The sequence below is a fragment of the Hyla sarda genome, chromosome 6, assembly GCF_029499605.1.
Source record: "Hyla sarda isolate aHylSar1 chromosome 6, aHylSar1.hap1, whole genome shotgun sequence".
Taxonomy (NCBI): Eukaryota; Metazoa; Chordata; class Amphibia; order Anura; family Hylidae; genus Hyla; species Hyla sarda.
In genome coordinates this window covers 24,653,796-24,671,731 of record NC_079194.1, presented here as the reverse complement: position 1 = coordinate 24,671,731, position 17,936 = coordinate 24,653,796, and the positions used below count along the sequence as shown (strand labels likewise).

The 17,936-nt window shown below is 40.0% G+C and overlaps 1 protein-coding gene and 1 long non-coding RNA gene across 6 annotated transcripts in view; both read right to left on the bottom strand.

Annotated features, from left to right (window-relative positions):
- LOC130275406 (putative ferric-chelate reductase 1) overlaps positions 1-16,192 on the bottom strand; it is a 70,322-nt gene extending 54,130 nt beyond the window's left edge. For 2 of the 4 annotated variants that reach the window (XR_008844767.1, XM_056523320.1), the window contains exons 1-3: positions 15,643-16,136; positions 5,924-6,063; positions 1,239-1,330 (exon numbers count right to left, since the gene is read on the bottom strand). Coding sequence is in view for 3 of the 4 variants with exons in the window: in XM_056523320.1 (XP_056379295.1) it covers positions 1,239-1,330; positions 5,924-6,063; positions 15,643-15,838 (428 nt within the window). In the remaining variant the exon portion in view is untranslated. The other 2 variants (XM_056523321.1, XM_056523322.1) reach the window with 2 other exon arrangements.
- On the bottom strand, positions 11,709-12,551 carry LOC130275414 (uncharacterized). 2 transcript variants are annotated; one of them, XR_008844769.1, is made up of 3 exons: positions 12,068-12,551; positions 11,879-11,984; positions 11,709-11,751 (listed from the first exon to the last, which is right to left on the bottom strand). It is a non-coding gene; the product is annotated as an uncharacterized LOC130275414 (long non-coding RNA). The 2 variants fall into 2 exon arrangements; XR_008844770.1 differs by having other exon boundaries at positions 11,731-11,984; positions 12,068-12,180; positions 12,262-12,551.
- Positions 16,193-17,936: the final 1,744 nt, after the last annotated feature.

The following is a 17,936-nucleotide window of genomic DNA, read 5'->3' as shown; positions in this document are numbered from 1 at the left end:
GAGAGCTCTGTGTTCCAAAAAGAAAAGAATGTCCTCTGTAGTATTCAGCAGCTATTAAGTACTGGAAGTATCATGATTTCTTAATAGAAGTAATTTGCAAATCTGTTTAACTTTCTGGCACTTGATTTAAAAAAAAAAGGTTTTCCACTGGAGTACCCCTTTAAAAGTTAAGTCAAGGAATGATATACAGCTTAGGACGGAAATTCTGCATTGATTCGGTGCAGAATTCTGCAGATTTGAAACACGTGCAGAATCGGTGTGGAATTCATGCAGAAATTTCCGCGCGCGGATTCCACATGATTCCGCATCTCAGTAAAAAGATAGATTTTATTTAATTCAACAGTGATAGTTTGTGCGGATTCCGCGTGAAATCTGCATGCATTCCCCGCGAATTCCGCACAAATTTGGCAAATTTAGTCAGCCCCATTGACTTCAACCAAAGTCAAAAAATATATAAGACCAGAATGCGGAAATTCTGCTGTGTGAATGACACTAAGGAATCCCATTAAAGGGGTATTCCAGGAAAAAAACTATTATTTTTTTTTTTAGATCAACTGGCTCCAGAAAGTTAAACAGATTTGTAAATTACTTCTATTAAAAAATCTTAATCCTTTCAATAATTATCAGCTGCTGAAGTTGAGTTGTTGTTTTTTGTTTTCTGTCTGGCAACAGTGCTCTCTGCTGACATCTCTGCTTGTCTCGGGAACTGCACAGAGTAGAAGAGGTTTGCTATGGGGATTTGCTTCTACTCTGGACAGCTCCCGAGACAGGTGTCATCAGAGAGCACTTAGACAGAAAAGAACAACTAAACTTCAGCAGCTCATAAGTAATGAAAGGATTAAGATTTTTTAATAGAAGTCATTTACAAATCTGTTTAACTTTCTGGAGCCAGTTGATATATATATATATATATATATATATATATAAAAAAAGGTTTTTCCTGGATAACCCTAGTTAATGGGCAATAAATTTAGGCGGAATTCCGTTGTGTGAACGCGGCCTAACAGAGAACGCTTGTGGTTTTGTTTGATTTAGAACAGTGGTCTCAAACTGTGGCCCTCCAGATGTTTCAAAACTTCAACTCCCAGCATGCCCGGACAGCCGTTGGCTGTCCGGTCATGCTGGGAGTTGAAGTTTTGCAACATCTGGAGGGACACAGTTTGAGACCACTGATTTATAAGAATAACAAAAGTAAATGTCTCGTAATCCTGGCTCTGTGCTACATCCCCAGTACATACCTGAACTGCACAGGTCCCGCTCCTTGTGGAGCTGTCCAGGAAGCGGAGATCGTGGTTTTCAGGTTATTATTCGTATGACTGACGGCAGAATTCTAAATAAATGAAAGACAGTGTATGTTATATAAAGAATGTCATTTCTGCTCAATATATGTACATCCACATTAAAGGGGTACTCCGGTGGAAAACTTTTTTTTTTTTTCTTTTTTAAATCAACAGGTGCCAGAAAGTTAAACAGATTTCTAAATGACTTCTATTTAAAAAAAAATCTTAATCCTTCCAGTACTTATTAGCTGCTGACTACTTCTTTTCTTTTTGGAACACATAGCTCTCTGCTGACATCACGAGCACAGTGCTCTCTGCTGACATCTCTGTCCTTTTTAAGAACTGTCCAGAGTAGGAGAAGATCCCAGTAGCAAACATAGATGCAGCTCTGGACAGTTCCTAAAATAGACAGAGATGTCAGCAGAGAGCACTGTGCTCGTGATGTCAGCAGAGAGCACTGTGTTCCAAAAAAAAAAAAGAATTTCCTCTGTAGTAGTCAGCAGCTAATAAGTACTGGAAGGATTAAACATTTTTAATAGTAGAAATTTACAAATCTGTTTAACTTTCTGGCACCAGTTGATTTAAAAAAAATTAAATTAAATTAAAAAAATTTCACCGGAGTACCCCTTTAAGGAAATGGAGCACTGTTTCTTCCTTTCCCATTGATTTGGAGTTTCCGTAGAAGTCTCAAGATCTTATCTTGAGAAATCGCAGATATTTTCAAAATGCTGGACAAAAAGAGCTTCATTCTGCACTATTTTATCTTGTAAAATGACTCCCACCATGGAAGACGCCTGGCAGAATCCATTAAAGGGTTGGCTGTGCGCCATTGGTCTCCAGCAAGTAACGGATTCAGCATCGCCATTAAAGGGGTATTCCAGGCCAAAACTTTTTTTTTTTTATATATCAACTGGCTCCAGATTTGTAAATTACTTCTATTAAAAAATCTTAATCCTTCCAATAGTTATTAGCTTCTGAAGTTGAGTTGTTGTTTTCTGTCTAACTGCTCTCTGATGACTCACATCCCGGGAGCTGTGCATTTCCTATGGAGATGTTCTCTCATCATGCACAGCTCCCGGGACGTGACCTCATCATTGAGCAGTTAGACAGAAAACTTCAGAAGCTAAAAACTATTAGAAGGATTAAGATTTTTTAATAGAAGTAATTTACAAATCTGTTTAACTTTCCGGAGCCAGTTGATATATATATAAAAAGGTTTTGCCTGGAATACCCCTTTAATTTTTGTTCCTCACTAGGGCAATGGAAATTAAGGCTCAAATGTGAACAGGGTCATAAGCTGCTGTTGAATGTCTGTAATTTAGGCTTTTTATGGGGTTTGCATTATGGCCATAAAAGTAAGGCATGCTGAAGTTCAGCTTTGATTTTCTATAGGGTTCTATAAGGAAATGAGTTCAGTTTAATAGAACTTCCAAAAGTGATGTTCTTACAACTGTAATTTGGATGCTAAAATATTCCGGAAAGATAATAAAAAAAAATTTCTAATCAATATTTGGTGTGATCGCCCTTTACTTTCAAAACAACATCAACTCTTCTAGGTTCGCGTTGACACACGCCATTAAAGGGGTACTCCGGTGAAAACCTTTTTTCTTTTAAATCAACTGGTGGCAGAAAGTTAAACAGATTTGTAAATGACTTCTATTAAAAATCCTTAATCCTTCCTGTACTTATTAGCTCCTGAATACTACAGAGGAAATTCTTTTCTTTTTGGAATGCTCTCTGATGACATCACGAGCACAGTTTTCTCTGCTGACATTATTATAATAATAATAACGCTTTATTTATTGTTGTCCTTTGTGAGATTTGAACCCAAGTCCCCGCATTGCAAGGCAGCAGTGCTAACCAGTGAGCCACCATGCTGCCCTTAGCATACATCTCCTATGCATGGTTGCTAAAATGGACAGAGATGTCAGCAGAGAGCTCTGTGCTCATGATGTCATCAGTGTTCCAAAAAGAAAGGAATTTCCTGTGTACCATTCAGCAGCTAATAAGTACTGGAAGGATTAAGATTTTTTAATAGAAGTAATTTACAAATATGTTTAACTTTTTGCCACCAGTTGATTTAAAAGAAAAAAGGTTTTCACCAGAGTACCCCTTTAACCTTTTAGATCTCCGCATCTAAAGCAACAAAAAAAAAAAAAAAGACATCCCGGCAGCTCAGTCGCGCTGATCGGGACCATCACGATGAAACCGCGGTGTCCGGATCAGCTAGGACGCATGAGGAGGGTCCCTTACTTGCCTCATCGGCGTCTTATTGCTCCGTGCCTGAGATCTAGTCAGGAGCAGTCAAGCAGTGATAACACTGATCAATGCTATGCTATGGCATAGTGTTGATCAGTGTAAGAGATCAGTGTATTGCATGTTATAGTCCCCTATAGGGGCCATAACATTGAGAAAAAAAAGTGGAAAAAAATAAATAAATAAAAAACTTATTACAGATGATTAATCCCTTCCCTAATAAAACTTTGAATCACCCCATTTAAAAAAAAAAAAAAAAAACTGTGCAAATAAAAATAAACATGTGGTATCGCTGCGAGCGTAAATGTCCGAACTGTGAAAATATATTGTTAATTAAACCGCACGGTCAATGGCGTACGCGTAAGTACGCGTAAAAAAAAATTCCAAAGTCCAAAATTGCGTATTTTTGTTTACTTTTTATATCATAAAAAAATTAATTAAAAAAGTGATCAAAAAGCCCATCAAAACAAAAATGGTACCAATAAAAAAAGATTGAATCACCCCCCTTTTCCAATAAAAAAAATAAATAAAATGTAAACAAAAATAAACATAAACATATGTGGTACCATTGCATGTTAATTAAACCACACGGTCAATGGCGTACACGTAAAAAAAATTCCAAAGTCCAAAATTGCGTATTTTTGGCCACTTTTTATATCATAAAAAAAATGAATAAAAAGTGATTAAAAACCAAAAAGGGTTGGTACCAAAAAGGGTAAAAAAAATTTCAATCACCCCCCCTTTTCCAATAAAAAAAAAAATATATGTAAACAAAAATAAACAAACATATGTGGTACCGTTTCATGTTAATTAAACCATACGGTCAATGGCGTACACGTATAAAAATTCCAAAGTCCAAAATTGCGTATTTTTGGTCACTTTGTATACCCTAAAAAAATGATCAAAAAGTCCCATAAAAACAAAAATGGTACCTATAAAAACTTCAGATCACGGTGCAAAAAATGAGCCCTGATACCGCCCCGTATACAGAAAAATAAAAAAATGTATAGGGGTCAGAAAATTACAATTTTAAAAATATGAATTTTCATGCATTTGGTTTGGATTATTTCCAGAAGTACGACAAAATCAAACCCATATAAGTAGGGTATTATTTTAATCGTATGGACCTACAGAATAAAGAAAAGGTGTCAATTTTACCGAAAAATGCACTGCGTAGAAACGGAAGCCCCCAAAATTTACAAAATTGTATTTTTTCTTCAAATTTGTCGCACAATGATTTTTTATTTTTATTTGTTTCACCATAGATTTTTGGGTGAAATGACTAATGTCCCTGCAAAGTAGAATTGGTGGCGCATAAAATAAGCCATCATATGGATTTTTAGGTGCAAAATTGAAAGGGTTATGATTTTTTAAAAGGAAGGAGGAAAAAACGAAAGTGCAAAAATTTAAAAATGCTGAGTCCTTAAGGGGATAAAATTAAGGATCCTGGGATTGTAATCTGAGGGAGGCCACAGAAACAGAAAGTAGCCATTTCCCAAAAATAAGCCAACAGTGTGATGGGGCACACAGGACACGACCATTTACCACCAACACAAGCACAGATCCTTGGTAAGCATGTCCATTACTGTATGTCACCTAATTACTGAAGTATGTTGAATAACCCCTTTAAAGGGGTTATCCAGGAAAAACTATATATATATATATATATATATATATATATATATATATATATATATCAACTGGCTCCAGAAAGTTAAACAGATTTGTAAATGACTTCTATTAAAAAATCTTAATCCTTTCAATAATTATCAGCTGCTGAAGTTGAGTTGTTGTTTTTTGTTTTCTGTCTGGCAACAGTGCTCTCTGCTGACATCTCTGCCTGTCTCGGGAACTGCGCAGAGTAGAAGAGGTTTGCTATGGGGACTTGCTTCTAAACTGGGCGGTTCCCGAGACACGTGTCATCAGAGAGCACTTAGACAAAAAAGAACAATTCAACTTCAGCAGCTCATAAGTACTGAAAGGATTAAGATTTTTGAATAGAAGTCATTTACAAATCTGTTTAACTTTCTGGAGCCAGTTGATATATATATATATATATATATATATATATATATATATATATATATATATATATATAAGTTTTTTCCTGCATAACCCCTTGAAGCCTAATCCAAAACCTGAGGGAGTAGTTCATGTCGCAGGGATTCATAAAACACCAAGTATTCCATCGAGTGCAAAACTACAACTCCCAGCATGCCCAGACAGCCGTTGGCTGTCCGGGCATGCTGGGAGTTGTAGTTTTGCAACTGCTGGAGGGCCACAGTTTGCAGACCACTGTCTAGAAGTGACTGTAGAGGGGCCCCATGGCACCACAATTATTAATGCACAATAAATAAGCACAAATAGAATGTTTTATAGCAACTTACTGCTTGTGTGCTGCATGTCAATATCTGAGCGTTAGGATCCGTGGTGGTAAACGTTCCAGTAATCCAGTTCCCCCCCACTGATCGCGCTTCTAGAAGGAATCCTTTAAATGAGGCTGTACCCGATATGGACTGTATAGTCACTGCAATGGGAAAGAATACAATAATTGTAGGATAAGACACACAGCCATAATATATAAGCTCAGCTCACTGAACTAGCCCACATTTAAGGGGGTGTTAAAGTGGTACTCCGCTGCTCGGCGTTTGGAACAAACTGTTCGGAACGCTGGAGCCGGCGCAGGGAGCTCGTGACATCATAGCCTCGCCCCCTCATGATGTCACGCCTAGCCCCCTCAATGCAAGTCTATGGGAGGGGGCGTGACAGCCGTCACGCCCCCTCCCATAGACTTGCATTTAGGGTGCGGGCGGGGTGTGACGCCATGAGGGGGCGGGGCTATGATGTCACGAGCTCCCGGCGCCGGCTTCAGCGTTCGGAACAGTTTGTTCCAAACGCTGAGCAGCGGAGTACCCCTTTAATTGTCGCGTTAATTAGTTGCGGGGAAAGTCGTGGACATGCGTCAAATGTATTAAAAGTCTCACGGACCTTAAAGGGGTACTCTGCTGCTCACATCTTATCCCCTATCCAAAGGATAGAGGATAAGATGCTAGATCGCGGGGAGCCCATCACTGGGGACCACCATGATCTCTGAGCCCGCAGCTGCCGTGTCCGGAACACGGAAGCTTGCAGCTTCCACGTTTGTGATGTCACGCCACGCCATCTCCATTCATGTCTATGGGAAGGGGCGTGATGGCTAGTACAGAGCTGTCACGCCTCCTCCCATGGACGTGAATGGAGGCGGCATGGTGGCCTGCATTCTCAGTCATCGGGCATGGAGCGGAGTTTGCTCTGTGCCCCGAATGACAAGGGTGCCGGCCCGAAGATTGCAGAGGTCTCCAGCGGCAAGACCCTCGCAATCTAACATCTTATCCCCTATACTTTGGTTAGGGGATAAGATGTGTGCAGTGGAGTACCCCTTTAATACAATTGTCGCATACAGTACTTTAGGGCAGGGTTGATTTGCCCTATGATAGCTTCTAATCTGGCCCGTGAGACATTTCACCAAAAGTCGCACTTAGTAAATTAGTGATCACTGCACAAAGTGCTCTAAATGGGTAAAAATCATGGTAACTTTTTGAAATGTTTCTAAAGCAATTGTCGCACAAAAAGTCGCACGGACCCATCATGCAACATTTTGTGAAACACATATAGAAAGAAAAGCAGTTAGTTACATATTTACATAGTAATATAGTTCATAAGGTGGAAAAAAGACCAGAGTCCATCAAGTTCAACCTATAACCCTAATGAGTCCCCACTTGAGTTGATCCAGAGGAAGGCAAAAAACCCTCATACTAGAGGTAAAAATTCCTTCCCGACTCCAAATATGGCATCAGAATAAATCCCTGGATCAACGTTCTGTCCCTATAAATCTAGTATTCATAACCAGCGATGTTATTACTCTCCAAAAATGCATCCAGACCCCTTTTAAATTCTTTTACAGAGTTCCCCATGACCACCTCCTCCGGGAGAGAATTCCACAGTCTCACTGCTCTTACAGTAAAGAACCCCCGTCTGTGCTGGTGTAGAAACCTTCTTTCCTCTAGACGTAGAGGATGCCCCCTTGTTATAGATACAGTCCTGGGTATAAATAGATCATGGGAGAGATCTTTGTACTGTCCCCTGATATATTTATATATAGTTATTAGGTCACCCCTAAGCCTTCTTTTTTCTAAACTATATAACCCTAATTCTGATAATCTTTCTGGGTACTGTAGTCCTCCCATTCCCCATATTACTCTGGTTGCCCGTCTTTGAACCCTCTCCAGCTCCACTATATCTTTCTTGTACACTGGTGCCCAGTACTGTACACAGTATTCTATGTGTGGTCTGACCAGTACTGTACACAGTATTCCATGTGTGGTCTGACCAGTACTGTACACAGTATTCCATGTGTGGTCTGACCAGTACTGTACACAGTATTCTATGTGTGGTCTGACCAGTACTGTACACAGTATTCTATGTGTGGTCTGACCAGTACTGTACACAGTATTCTATGTGTGGTCTGACCAGTACTGTACACAGTATTCTATGTGTGGTCTGACCAGTACTGTACACAGTATTCTATGTGTGGTCTGACCAGTACTGTACACAGTATTCTATGTGTGGTCTGACCAGTACTGTACACAGTATTCTATGTGTGGTCTGACCAGTACTGTACACAGTATTCTATGTGTGGTCTGACCAGTACTGTACACAGTATTCTATGTGTGGTCTGACCAGTACTGTACACAGTATTCTATGTGTGGTCTGACCAGTACTGTACACAGTATTCTATGTGTGGTCTGACCAGTACTGTACACAGTATTCTATGTGTGGTCTGACCAGTACTGTACACAGTATTCTATGTGTGGTCTGACCAGTGCTGTACACAGTATTCTATGTGTGGTCTGACCAGTACTGTACACAGTATTCTATGTGTGGTCTGACCAGTACTGTACACAGTATTCTATGTGTGGTCTGACCAGTACTGTACACAGTATTCTATGTGTGGTCTGACCAGTACTGTACACAGTATTCTATGTGTGGTCTGACCAGTACTGTACACAGTATTCTATGTGTGGTCTGACCAGTACTGTACACAGTATTCTATGTGTGGTCTGACCAGTACTGTACACAGTATTCTATGTGTGGTCTGACCAGTACTGTACACAGTATTCCATATGTGGTCTGACCAGTACTGTACACAGTATTCTATGTGTGGTCTGACCAGTACTGTACACAGTATTCTATGTGTGGTCTGACCAGTACTGTACACAGTATTCTATGTGTGGTCTGACCAGTACTGTACACAGTATTCTATGTGTGGTCTGACCAGTACTGTACACAGTATTCTATGTGTGGTCTGACCAGTACTGTACACAGTATTCTATGTGTGGTCTGACCAGTACTGTACACAGTATTCCATGTGTGGTCTGATCAGTACTGTACACAGTATTCCATGTGAGGTCTGACCAGTACTGTACACAGTATTCTATGTGTGGTCTGACCAGTACTGTACACAGTATTCTATGTGTGGTCTGACCAGTACTGTACACAGTATTCCATGTGTGGTCTGACCAGTACTGTACACAGTATTCCATGTGTGGTCTGACCAGTACTGTACACAGTATTCTATGTGTGGTCTGACCAGTACTGTACACAGTATTCTATGTGTGGTCTGACCAGTACTGTACACAGTATTCTATGTGTGGTCTGACCAGTACTGTACACAGTATTCTATATGTGGTCTGACCAGTACTGTACACAGTATTCTATGTGTGGTCTGACCAGTACTGTACACAGTATTCTATGTGTGGTCTGACCAGTACTGTACACAGTATTCCATGTGTGGTCTGATCAGTACTGTACACAGTATTCCATGTGAGGTCTGACCAGTACTGTACACAGTATTCTATGTGTGGTCTGACCAGTACTGTACACAGTATTCCATGTGTGGTCTGACCAGTACTGTACACAGTATTCCATGTGTGGTCTGACCAGTACTGTACACAGTATTCTATGTGTGGTCTGACCAGTACTGTACACAGTATTCTATGTGTGGTCTGACCAGTACTGTACACAGTATTCTATGTGTGGTCTGACCAGTACTGTACACAGTATTCTATGTGTGGTCTGACCAGTACTGTACACAGTATTCTATGTGTGGTCTGACCAGTACTGTACACAGTATTCTATGTGTGGTCTGACCAGTACTGTACACAGTATTCTATGTGTGGTCTGACCAGTACTGTACACAGTATTCTATGTGTGGTCTGACCAGTACTGTACACAGTGTTCTATGTGTGGTCTGACCAGTACTGTACACAGTATTCTATGTGTGGTCTGACCAGTACTGTACACAGTATTCTATGTGTGGTCTGACTAGTTCGAAAAGCATTCTAAATGTCTCGATAAATTCCCCCCTTAGACACCCAATCAACTTTGATTTCAGTGTCTAAATGGTTAACGCTGCATAGTAGTTCGCCATTAGTCGTGGGTCCCGGCTGGTGGGTATGCTAATACAGATCTGCACGGACTCTGTTGCTGTTGGCTGCCCGGGCATGCTGGAAGTTGTAGTTTTGCAACAGCTGGAGGCACCCTGGTTGGAAACCGTCCTCTCTTCGAGCTCTTGATTCCTTCCCACGTCTCTAATAATGTCCAATATAGAATACAAATCTCCATTTCTCCCCCGGGGTTAACGTCTCATTAACGCATCCAGTAAACCTGAAGCAGCTGACTCCTAACAAGGTGACTCCGGTCTATAATCTCTTCTGAGAAATTGTTTAGTTTATCAGAGATTATAAGGTAAGTAGCAGTAAAGGGGAACCGAAAATTAATTAACCAATTCACTGCTGGACGTCTATATCTGTCTGTAGGCAACGGTATGTATGGGATCAGAACATTAAAGGGGTATTCCAGGAAAAAACTTTTTTTTTAATATCAACTGGCTCCAGAAAGTTAAACAGATTTTTTAATTACTTATATTAAAAAATCTTAATCCTTCCAGTACTTATCAGCTGATGAAGTTGAGTTGTTCTTTTCTGTCTGACCACAGTGCTCTCTGCTGACACCTCTGTCTTCCTCGGGAACTGCACAGAGTAGAAGAGGTTTACTCTGGGGATTTTCTTCTACTCTGGACAGTTCCTGAGACAGGTGTCATCAGAGAGCACTTAGACAGAAAAGAATAACTCAAATTCAGCAGCTCATAAGTACTGAAATGATTAAGATTTTTTAATAGAAGTAATTTACAAATCCATTTAACTTTCTGGAGCCAGTTTGATATATATATATATAAAAGTTTTTTCCTTGATAACCCCTTTAAGTAGTTATGTGCCTTTATCACAGCTCTATCTGTATACTGCTGCTGCTATCTCTATGGGACCAGGATGCATAGTAGTTCTATACCTCCCAGCTTTATCTATATACTGCTGCTATCTCTATGGCATTAGGAAATATAGTAGTTATACGCCTCCCCTCCCAACTCTATTCATATACTGCTGCTATGTCTATATGATCAGGATATACTGTACAGTAGTTATACAACAATCACTGATATATAGATCAATTTTAGCTAACTTTAAACTACCAAATCAGGAATAACAATAGCTAAATTTAAACCTTTTATTACAAAAATTCCCTATTACAGAATAACGTACAAAAATCCCCATAAAAAACAGTAGATATCAATTATTTCACAAAGTGCAATAGTAGTAGGGACAATCCCCCGTAATACATGCCTCACCTACCCGACGCATTTCCCCGTAATACAATGAAAGAACATACGGTTCATCAGGGGTATACAAGCAATTAAAGTAGTCGCTTTAGGACAAGAATGCACATACACATAATAAGTACATATAGAACATATACATGGTAATGCACAGAGAGAGCTCGGCTCTGCTTATTGTCGATGAAAACTGCCGTGATGTGTTCTCAGACCTAAAAAAGGAAACAAAGAAACAAACAGCAAAAAGCAAGCAACAAATAAAGCACATAAATATAGCTACATACAAAACACATAGCAAATATACATAACATACAAAGCATAGGGGCAGAGGAAATATAGATCAAAGAATTCAGATAATACAGTGTGTATAATAGATAATGAAAAATGTGAACCCATAATCACAACATCCCATGTACAAACTCTAGATACCTTCATTGTTGTTCCAAAATATTCATGAACAAGTATGTCTCTTTAAATAGCCGACCTCACAGATATATAGAGGGTAAACTATACAACATAAGAAAGTAGGAAGGGGAGAGAACTTAGTGATAGATGAAATAATCATAAATCACTGTATCAGATTGTATAGATATACAAATATATATAAGAAGTTGCCTTCCAATTAGAAGCATACCTCAAAACAATATGTTCTCCAGAGATGTCGCTGTTGTAGTATGATTATACATAGATAAGGGTAGAGCTATCCAGCTAAGAGCCAAAACTAGGGAGCAGGACTATCACTGTAAAGTAATGATAAAGATACCCCATAATACCCCACAACCAAATAGCCAGTGAAATAATGTTATGATGAATTATCACTTACTTAGTTGTACAAAAATGCCCGAGAAGCAAAAGACAATTCAAATACTCTATCACTCCTCCTTGGTTAAAAGTTCCACCATCTAGGCCTTATATCCAGAAGTCAAAGATAATCCTCTACACAAGAAAATATATATGTATATATGATATAAGGGACAATAAATAATGTGTCATATACAGGCAGATAGTGAAACTTACTTAGCATAGACAGATAGCCGCAAACAGTCCCAACCAGCTGCACTCTAGGGACACTCTCCTCCACAACAGGTCCCACTATTGGTCATCACATAAACGAAAAATCAAAAAACCAAATAAGAAAAAACCCTTCTCCCCTCTAACAAAATCACATAGATTACAATCTAAAACAATAAAGCTCACCTTGTCCTAGCGACCACCAATGCACATGACCACCGCTCCTGATGATGAGGGATGTGGTGCTAGTAGGGTGGCTAACCATGATATAAATAGTGTCCTCCATTAGGTGCAGATTGGCACCTGCCGAGTCGGACGCCAAATGCGTCACTTCCGGCCATATATTCCGGGAAGCTAAGCAACCCGGGAGCTTGCGTGTCAGCAAAGCCCTGATCTATCTCTAATTCCGGTTACCACGCATCACATGATGCGTCCCAAGCCTCTTTCTCGCAGATGCTCAAAAAACTAGGAGTAGCATGATTGGTGGGTGCGTCCCCGCACCCACTCAATGCGTTCCACACCGATGTCCATGCGTTCCACCTCAGCAAAACCGCACCAGATGCAAAGAAGGGGGAAGGAATGTATATCAAAGTCAGGGAATAATTGAGAGTATCATATATACAACTCTGGAGGTGCATAATATCCGGGCCAATAACTTAATTAGGGGCAAAAAATGAAAAAATGAACAGATTAAGAATTACCTACAATAGGTAGTTATAGATAATCACAAAATAATAATAAAAAAGGAGGAAAAGAAAAAATATATAATAACCATGATTATTAGTATGTCCCCCCAAAAACTGATCACATTACAGGGCCTCATGATACCTTGAGGACGACTATCAAAGAGACATATAACATATATATTATCCATATAGTCCCCATAATTTACTGGCCCCCCATTATACATAAAAAGATAGAAAAATATTATATATCATGTTAGCCACCCATACTCATATACTTCATCCAACCTGTAATACTAATTACATAATTCAATATATACGTGGGTCCGATTTTAGGATACACCACGATTGGAACAATGCCTAATCCTTTTAACTCTTTAGAGTGTATATATAGGACAACTCACATATTCCGGGTTCCCATATCCTATATGGTAGGTGAATGGACAGGACCAACAATCCATCCTGTCCACTCACCAACCCTCCACATAATGATACTCATATGGACACCTTAACCCCTTAAGGACCGGAGGTTTTTCCGTTTTTGCATTTTCGTTTTTTGCTCCTGGCCTTTAAAAAATCATAACTCTTTCAAATTTACACCTAAAAATCCATATGATGGCTTATTTTTTGCGCCACCAATTCTACTTTGTAATGACGTCAGTCATTTTGCCCAAAAATCTATGGTGAAGCGGGAAAAAAAATCATTGTGCGACAAAATTGAAGAAAAAACGCTGTTTTGTAACTTTTGGGGGCTTCCGTTTCTACGTAGTACATTTTTCGGTAAAAATGACACCTGATATGTATTCTGTAGGTCCATACGATTAAAATGATACCCTACTTATATAGGTTTGATTTTGTCGGACTTCTGGAAAAAATCATAACTACATGCAGGAAAATTAATACGTTTAAAATTGTCATCTTCTGACCCCTATAACTTTTTTATTTTTCCGTGTATGGGGCGGTATGAGCGCTCATTTTTTGCGCCGTGATCTGAAGTTTTTAACGGTACCATTTTTGTATTGATAGGACTTATTGATCACTTTTTATTCATTTTTAAATGATATAAAAAGTGACCAAAAATGCACTATTTTGGACTTTGGAATTTTTTTGCGCGCACGCCATTGACCGAGCGGTTTAATTAATGATATATTTTTATAATTCGGACATTTCCGCACGCGGTGATACCACATATGTTTATTTTTATTTTTATTTACACTGTGTTTTTTTTATTATTGGAAAAGGGGGGTGATTCAAACTTTTAATAGGGGAGGAGTTAAATGATCTTTATTCACTTTTTTTTTTCACTTTTTTTTTGCAGTGTTATAGGTCCCATAGGGACCTATAACACTGCACACACTGATCTTCATCATTGATCACTGGTTTCTCATAGGAAACCAGTGATCGACGAATCTGCCGGATGACTGCTCATGCCTGGATCTCAGGCACTGAGCAGTCATTCGGCGATCGGACAGCGAGGAGGCAGGTAGGGGCCCTCCCGCTGTCCTGTCAGCTGTTCGGGATGCCGCGATTAGCCGCGGCTATCCCGAACAGCCCGACTGAGCTAGCCGGGAACTTTCACTTTCACTTTTAGCCGCGCGGCTCAGCTTTGAGCGCGCGGCTAAAGGGTTAATAGCGCGCGGCGCCACGATCGGCGCTGCGCGCTATTAGAGGCGGGTCCCGGCTTCACTATGACGCCGGGCCCGCCATGATATGACGCGGGGTTACTGTGTAACCCCGCGTTATATCAGAAGAGCAGGACCAAGGACGTACCGGTACGTCCTTGGTCCTTAAGGGGTTAAACCAAAGATGATGGAGCGAACACTAAAAGAGAAGCAATAAGGAGATCCCTAAATGAAACAGCTAAATGTTAATCTCTCATTAATGCCCAGGGGGGCCACCACTCTGAGTCTATGAATCCATTCGGATTCTTTTTGTAGGATTCTCTTATCCCACTTGCCTTTTCTAGCTGATTTATGTACAACTTCAATAACACAAAAAGAGATCTCATCTGTCCTACCCCCATGTTTCTCTATGACATGCTCAGCCAGGGAGGTATCCCTTTTGTTCTGTATATCACATATATGCTCTCTAACACGTTTCTTGAAGGCACGTCTGGTTTTGCCCACATACTGCATCGGGCATGTGCAATTGCACAAATAAACCACACCCTCCTAGTAACAGTAGTTATACACCTTCCCTCACAGCTCTATCTGTATACTGCTGCCATCTCTCTAGGATCAGTATATAAAGTAGTTATACACATTCCCTCCAGCTTTCTCTGTATACTGCTGCTGCCATCTCTATGGGATCAGGATATATAGTAGTTATACACCTCATCTACAGCTCTATCTGTATACTGCTTCTCTCTTTATGGGATTGCACACAAAAAAAAAAATGCATTAAACAAATGCTACAATAATGTGATAAATCCGTAATATTTTAACATAGCCTGAAGACTTTAAATCTGTCTAAAACATAGTTGTGATTATAGGTGAAATCACTTGCGCCTCATGGCGATATTTCTCTAAAAAATGCACTTTAATTAGGAAAATGCATCAAAACTGCATTACATGTGAACTGACCACAACCTACTTATGAATCTCAGCTGTTTAGGCTGATGTAATCTTATCTAAAGAGATTAGATCACTAGGTGCAGTGATGAGACTCCACCTTGTCTCACAGCATTTCACACTTTATTTCTTACCTGTAATAACGTCCCCAGGAGAAAACGTTTTATTAGACACCGTGATGTTATACGGGGACACAGATGACTGGGGACCATTGTTCCCGTGAACCGGAAGCATGCTGTCGCAGGAAGCGCTTATCTGTCCATTAGGGTATCCGAATACTGTATCCAAACCTCCAGCAAGGCAGATGAGAAGCGTTATAAAATGCAACATTTTCTACCTGAAAGGGCAAAACATACGAGAATTGCTAAAAAGTGGAAAAATTAGCTGTGCACATAATTCTGTATATCATGTTTTATAAGATATCACTATTTGTGGCAAAAAAATAATGAGAATTCAGACAGAAAGTGCACCAAAAAAATTAATAAAAAAATAATAAAAAATCTTCCTGCAACCATTTAATACATTTGGCGCATGTATGAATTAGCACCACGCAAAATAATGGTGGACAAAAATTGGTCAACTACAGTGGTGTTTCCTAACCAGTCTATCTATCTATATAGAGATAATGAGGGAGATTTATCAAAACCTGTCCAGAGGAAAAGTTGCTGAGTTGCCCATAGCAACCAATCAGATCGCTACTTTCATTTTCTAGAGGCCTTGTTAAAAATGAAAGAAGCCATCTGATTGGTTGCTATGGGCAACTGGACAGTTTTTCCTCTGGACAGGTTTTGATGAATCTCCCCCACTGTATGTATGTGTATATATATATATATATATATATATATATATATATATATATATATACATATATGTGTGATGAGTCCTGTGTGTGTGTATATATACATATATGTGTGATGAGTCCTGTGTGTGTGTATATATACATATATGTGTGATGAGTCCTGTGTGTGTATATATACATATATGTGTGATGAGTCCTGTGTGTGTGTATATATACATATATGTGTGATGAGTCCTGTGTGTGTATATATACATATATGTGTGATGAGTCCTGTGTGTGTGTGTATATATACATATATGTGTGATGAGTCCTGTGTGTGTGTGTGTATATATATATATATATATATATATATATATATATATGTGTGATGAGTCCTGTGTGTGTATATATACATATATGTGTGATGAGTCCTGTGTGTGTGTATATATACATATATGTGTGATGAGTCCTGTGTGTGTATATATACATATATGTGTGATGAGTCCTGTGTGTGTGTATATATACATATATGTGTGATGAGTCCTGTGTGTGTATATATACATATATGTGTGATGAGTCCTGTGTGTGTGTGTATATATACATATATGTGTGATGAGTCCTGTGTGTGTGTGTGTATATATATATATATATATATATATATATATATATATATATATATATGTGTGATGAGTCCTGTGTGTGTGTGTGTGTGTATATATATATATATACATACCTTATCTATCTATCTATCTATATATATATATATATATATATATATTTATACACACTGTATTTTTCGCCGTATAAGACGCACTTTTTCTCCCCCAAAACTGGGGTGGAAAAGTTGGTGCGTCTTATACGGCAAATACACATTAAAACCCTGTCCTATTGCGGCGATCCCTGCGGCCATCAACGGCCGGGACCCGCGGCTAATACAGGACATTACCGATCGCGGTGATGTCCTGTATTAACCCTTCAGACGCAGCGATTAAAGCTGACCGCCGCGTCTGGAGCAAAAGTGAAACTAACCCAGCTGCTCAGTCGGGCTGTTCGGGACCGCCGCTGTGAAACTGCGGCATTCCGAACAGCTTAGAGGACACCGGGAGGGACCTTACCTGCCTCCTCGGTGTCCGAACGGCGAATGACTTCTCCGTGCCGGGATCCCCTGCGTGGCCGGCGCTCTCCTTCGTCGTCATCACGTCGTCGCGCACGCCGTCCCGTCATCCAATAGGAGCAGCGTGCGTAGCGACATGATGGCGGCGACGGAGAGCAAGGATGCCGGCCAGCAGAGACAGCCAGGGTACACACCAGGGACGCGGCGACAGCGATGGAGGGCGACATCCAGGGCAGCGGTGACGAGCGGTGATGGTTCGGAGCGGCGGGGACACGTGAGTATAACCTCCAATACCAGTGGTCTTCAACCTGCGGACCTCCAGATGTTGCAAAACTACAACTCCCAGCATGCCCGGACAGCCATTGGCTGTCCGGGCATGCTGGGAGTTGTAGTTTTGCAACAACTGGAGGTCCGCAGGTTGAAGATCACTGTCCTATACTTTACATTGTATTTGGTTCAGAATCTTTTTTTTCTAGATTTTCCTCCTTTAAAATTAGGTGCGTCTTATACGGCGAAAAATACGGCATACACACATA